At 71.2% G+C, this 5,277-nt stretch overlaps 1 protein-coding gene across 1 annotated transcript; it reads left to right on the top strand.

Moving 5' to 3' along the window:
* Window positions 1-37: 37 nt before the first annotated feature.
* ABCB8 (ATP binding cassette subfamily B member 8) lies at window positions 38-4,905 on the top strand. Its single transcript, XM_027669910.1, has 16 exons — window positions 38-124; window positions 896-1,205; window positions 1,520-1,675; window positions 1,755-1,849; window positions 1,920-2,025; window positions 2,105-2,266; window positions 2,355-2,440; window positions 2,513-2,610; window positions 2,694-2,799; window positions 2,906-2,939; window positions 3,026-3,162; window positions 3,267-3,361; window positions 3,554-3,687; window positions 3,772-3,919; window positions 4,314-4,564; window positions 4,642-4,905. Exons 1-16 carry the CDS (start codon window positions 48-50, stop codon window positions 4,720-4,722), a joined length of 2,076 nt encoding a protein of 691 aa, XP_027525711.1. The 5' UTR covers window positions 38-47; the 3' UTR covers window positions 4,723-4,905.
* Window positions 4,906-5,277: the final 372 nt, after the last annotated feature.

Raw genomic sequence — 5,277 nt, 5'->3', positions numbered from 1 at the left:
GGTGCCGCCCAGTCCCTCCCCGGTGCCGCCCCCCTCCCGGTGCCGCCATGCCGCTGCCGGTGCTGCTGCTGCGGGCGGCGGGCGCTTGGACCCGGCTCCGACCGCCCTCAGCCCCGGGGCGAAGGTACGGCGGGGGACGGGGGGGTCCCGCGGGGGTCCCGCACTCCCGAATCCCTTGAGTGGGAGGGGAAGGAACCCCAATCCGCGGTGGGCAGAGTTCGGACTTTGGGGTCCCGGGGGAGCAGGGGGGCTGGGGGGGGATCGGGGCTCCCGGGCAGTTCAGGGGTGCGTGGACGTCCCGGGGCAGCGGGGCGGGGGGCAGGGGGGGCGCGATACAGGGTCAGGTACTGGGGAGCCCCAGAGGGGTCCCGGACTCTTCGCAGTGGGGGGAGCTCGGACTGCAGTCCTGGGGTGTCCCGAGGGGGATCCCAGACTCACAGGTCCCTTGGGACCCCAACTCTTGGTGCGAGGATGGTGAGAGGAACGGGGACTCGGGGATCGTGGTGGGTCCCTGAGGATCCCCGAGGGTCCTGGTGGGCGTCCGGACTCCTGGGTCTCCTCTTGGTGGGGTATGGTGAGCCTGGACTCTGGGGTTGCGGAGGGTCCCAGAGGGGGCCCTGGACTCCTGGGTCCCTTGGAGGGGGGAACACAACTCTTTGTGGTGGGAGCTGGTACTCTGGGGTCCCGGGGGGTCCCTGGCAGTCTGTGGAGGCTGTGGGGGGGTCGGGGCTCTCGGGACCCCAGAAGCAGGGACAAGGGTAGCAGCAGGAGCGGGGTTGGGGTCTCCCTGTGCCAGATAGCCCCAGGGGGTGGGGGGCTGCTGGCCCTGCCGAGGGTCCCCGGGCTCCCTGGGGCTCCCCCCATTGGGACACACCGTGCTCACTCCTCTCCCCAGTTTCAGGTATGGGGGGGGCCACCTGGGGCTGGGCAGGGCCCCCCCCGCCTGCCCCCCCCGGCTCCCCCCCCCCCCCCCCCCCCCCCTGGCCCCCCGGTACCTGCTCCTGGCCAGTTCAGCCACGGGCTGTGTGGTGCTGGGGCTGCTGGGCACGGCCGCACGCTGCCAGGAGGCCACTGGCCCCGCTGGCCCCACGGTCCCCCCTGGTGTCCCCGAGCCCACGGAGGCCCCCCCAGAGCCCCCCTTCGACTGGCAGCTGTTCTGGACCTTCCTGCGCCCGCAGCTCCTGGCGCTCTCCGCCGCCGTCATGGTGAGCAGGGGCGGGTGTGTGGCCACGGTCCCCTCATCCCCACTGTCCCTGTGTCACACCTGTGCTTGGGGGTGGGACATGCTGTCCTGGTGCCACAGCACAACGGCCACTGTCCCGGTGCTGGGGCATGATGGCCACTGTCCCGTTGCCATGGTGTGACACCTGCCATCCCGGTGTCACAGCATGACAGTCACTGTCCCCCTGCCACAGCACTGGGCAGTGGCATTGCGCCTGCTGTCCCCATGCCACGGTGTGATGGCCACTGTCCCGGTGCCGTGGCCTGACACCCACTGTCCCTGCCCGTGTCCCCACAGCTGGCGCTGGGCGCGGCCCTGCTCAACGTGCGCATCCCGGTGCTGCTGGGGCAGCTGGTGAACGTGGTGGCCCAGTGTGCCCGCGGACACGTCCCCACGTACCTGCGGGAGGTACGGCGCCCGGCCCTGCGCCTCCTCGCCGTCTACTGCCTGCAGGTGAGCGCTGACCTCCCTAAAGGGCGGGTGCTGGGGGGCCCCGGGGGTGCCCCCGCCCCTCCTGACCCCCCTCCCACAGGGGCTACTGACCTTCGGGTACATCGCGCTGCTGGCGCGTGTCGGTGAGCGGGTGGCCGGCGACATGCGCAAGGCGCTCTTCAGCACCCTGCTCAGGTAACCAGGGGGACGGGGGCGAGGGGGGAGCGGGGGGAGCAGGGACCCCCACCCACCGTTTCCCTGGCAGGCAGGACGTGGCCTTCTTTGACGCCACGCGCACGGGGCAGTTGGTGACGCGGCTGACGGCCGACATCCAGGAGTTCAAGTCCTCCTTCAAGCTGGCCATCTCCCAGGTGAGGCCAGGCCTGTCCTGGGTGAGCTCGGTGGCCCCCTAGCCCCCAGCCCCCCCACCCACCGCCCCCCCCGCCCCAGGGCCTGCGCAGTGGTACCCAGACCGCCGGCTGCTTCGTGTCGCTGTACCTGCTCTCGCCCAAGCTCACGGGGCTCTTGGTCGTGGCGCTGCCGGCGCTGGTGGGCGCCGGGGCATTCATCGGCGCCTTCCTCCGCAGCCTCTCCCGCCAGGCACAGGAGCAGGTAACCATCTCCTGCCCCCCCAGCCCAGCCCTGCCACCCCCAGGGGCCGCAGCTGGGGGTGTCCCCACTGTTCCCCCTCTCCCTGCAGGTGGCCAAGGCCACCGTGGTGGCGGACGAGGCGCTGGGGAACGTGCGGACCGTACGCGCCTTCGCCATGGAGGAGCAGCAAGCGAGGTAAGGGTGGAGGGCTTGGGAGTGGCAAGGGGCAACAGGGGCAGTGGGGACCCCAGCCTGTCCCTGCCCCAGGCTGTTCTGTGCCGAGGTGGACCGCTCCGGCCAGCTGAGCGAGCGGCTGGGGCTCGGCATCGCCGCCTTCCAGGGGCTCTCCAACCTGGCACTCAATGGTGAGCGGGGGCCGTGGGATGGGACCTGGGGGGCTGTGGGGCAGGACCCCTTCCAAACACCACCTCTGCCCCCCACCCCACAGGCATCGTACTGGGAACCATCTTTGTCGGCGGCTCCCTGATGGCTGGGGATGAGCTCTCACCAGGTGACCTCATGTCCTTCCTGGTGGCCTCGCAGACGGTGCAAAGGTCAGGGCAGGGCCTGGCGTTACCCCGAGTACCCCCAGCACCCCCCATTCCCCACAGCCTGCCCTGGCACAGCCCTGAGCGCAGCCTCTCCCCTTGTGCACTCCAGGTCCTTGGCCAACATCTCCATCCTGATGGGGCAGGTAGGTGGGGCAGGGGCTCCTGGCAGCCCCAGGGCTGGGGGTCTGGTTCTGGGGGTCTGAGGGTGCTCCCACTGCCCCCCCCGCAGGTGGTGCGGGGTCTGAGCGCCGGCGCCCGCGTCTTTGAGCTGCTGACACTGGAGCCCCTCGTGCCTCTGCAGGGGGGGGGCTCCATCCCTGCCCACTCCCTGCGTGGCCGCATCTGCTTCCACCGTGTTTCCTTCAGGTGAGCCCCCCTGGCCCCCTGCAGCCCCCCGTGCTGCCCTGCAGGCTGTGGGGCTGGCACCGTGTCCCCGCAGCCCCCACAGCTTCCCTCTCCTCTGCCTACAGTTATCCCACCCGGCCTGGCTACCCGGTCCTGCAGGACTTCAGCCTCACTCTGCCCCCCTGTCAGACTGTGGCCATCGTAGGACCCTCCGGAGGAGGTACCAGCCCACCTAGGACCCTCTGAACCCCCACGTCGTAGCCCCGTGGGACCTCGGTGTCCCAGCCCCTTACCTCTCCCTGGGCACGTCCTCCTGCACCCCAGTCCTCTGCTCGGTGCACCCAGTGGGTGCCAGGGACTGGGACCCCTCCAGTGCTGCCAGAGCCGAGGGGCTGAGGGGTCCCCTCCATAGGGAAGTCGACAGTGGCAGCACTGCTGGAGCGGTTCTACGAGCCCACGGCAGGAACCATCACCCTGGACGGGCACGACATTGCCGGCCTGGACCCCTCCTGGCTGCGGGGGCAGGTCATTGGCTTCATCAGCCAGGTGGGGACAGGTGGGGACAGGAGGGACAGGTGAGGGGCTGGCTGTCCCCAGGGCTCAGCACTGAGGCCCCGGGCGCTGCCGCAGGAGCCGGTGCTGTTTGCAACAACCATCATGGAGAACATCCGCTTCGGGAAGCCGGAGGCCTCTGACGCCGAGGTGTACGAGGCTGCCCGGCAGGCCAACGCCGACGGCTTCATCCGCAGCTTCCCCCAGGGCTACGACACCGTTGTGGGTACGGCCGGGGCGGGAGGGGGACGGGCGGGGGTGGGACCCTGGCAGGGGTGACCCCGGTCCCGCGGCAACGCCATCTGCACAGGAGGGATGGGGTTTGGGTGGGGAGGGTCCCTGGCTCTGGGTTGGGGCTCCTCCCAGGAGGGTGCAGCAGTTGTTCCCCCATCCCCATGGTTGTCTCCGCGATCCCATGGTGTCCCCCCATCCCGCGGTGTCCCCCGGTGTCCCCCATCCCGCGGTGTCCCCCGGTGTCCCCCATCCCGTGGTGTCCCTGTGCTGTCCCCCATCCCGTGGTGTCCCCCAGTGTCCCCCATCCCGCGGTGTCCCCCGGTGTCCCCCATCCCGTGGTGTCCTGTGCTGTCCCCCATCCCGCGGTGTCCCCCGGTGTCCCGTAGGCGAGCGCGGCGCGGCGCTGTCGGGGGGGCAGAAGCAGCGCATCGCCATCGCCCGGGCGCTGCTCAAGGACCCGGCCGTGCTCATCCTGGACGAGGCCACGAGCGCGCTGGACGCGCAGGCGGAGCGGGCGGTGCAGGAGGCGCTGGACCGGGCGGCCACGGGCCGCACCGTGCTGCTCATCGCCCACCGCCTCAGCACCATCCGCGCCGCCAACCTCATCGCCGTGCTGGCCCGCGGCCGCGTGGCCGAGGTGAGACCGGCGCCGGGGCGGGCGAGGGGGCGGTGCGCGGGCACCCGGGGGTGACACCGTCCCTGCTGTCCCCACAGGCGGGCACCCACGAGGAGCTGGTGCGACGGGGGGGGCTCTACGCCGAGCTCATCCGACAGCAGACCAAGGAGGGGTCATGAGCAAGGGCTGCTCCCCAGTGAACAAAGGAGGGGTCTTGAGAGGGTCCCCCCGCCGTTCCCCAGAGAACAAGGGGGTGTGCTGAGGGGGTCCCTAAGCTGTGTCCCAGTGAACAAGGGGGGTGTGCTGAGGGGGTCCCCCCGCTGTTCCCCAATAAACAGGGATGGAAGGCGGACGGGGAGCTCTCCTCCGCTCTGGTGGGACGCGGTGTAGGATCCTCCGGGCCGCTCTGGGGCGCCCTTGGCACAGGGCGGGGTCTCGGGGGGCGGGGCCCGGTCGAGTGACGTTCTTTTAGTGGGCGGGACTGGCCGCCCTGGCCCCGCCCCCTAGCCCGGCCGCGCTGCCCACGGGGGTGGGGGGTCCCCTCTGTCACCCCCTCGTTGGGATGAACCCCCCGACAAGGGGGACCTCTGTGTGGCCTTCTTGGGGTGGGGACCCCCTGCATCACCCCTGGGATGGGGGACCGCTGCGTGACCCCCCAGGGTTGGGGGGTCCCATGTGTCGCCCGTGGAGTGGGAGACCCCTGTGTCACCTTCGGAGTGAGGGAAGGCTGCATC

The sequence above is a fragment of the Corapipo altera genome, unplaced genomic scaffold (genome assembly GCF_003945725.1).
Source record: "Corapipo altera isolate COAL_440 unplaced genomic scaffold, ASM394572v1 318, whole genome shotgun sequence".
Taxonomy (NCBI): domain Eukaryota; kingdom Metazoa; phylum Chordata; class Aves; order Passeriformes; family Pipridae; genus Corapipo; species Corapipo altera.
Note: the sequence above shows the minus strand (reverse complement) of the source record. Positions and strands in the feature narration are given on the sequence as shown.

Excerpts from the sequence above, each read along its gene's own strand:
- ABCB8 (XM_027669910.1), top strand. The coding sequence starts at position 48 with ATGCCGCTGCCGGTGCTGCTGCTGCGGGCGGCGGGCGCTTGGACCCGG. Across the intron at positions 3,163-3,266 it reads TTCCACCGTGTTTCCTTCAG|TTATCCCACCCGGCCTGGCT; the intron begins GTGAGCCCCCCT and ends CTCTGCCTACAG. Across the intron at positions 3,920-4,313 it reads GGGCTACGACACCGTTGTGG|GCGAGCGCGGCGCGGCGCTG; the intron begins GTACGGCCGGGG and ends GGTGTCCCGTAG.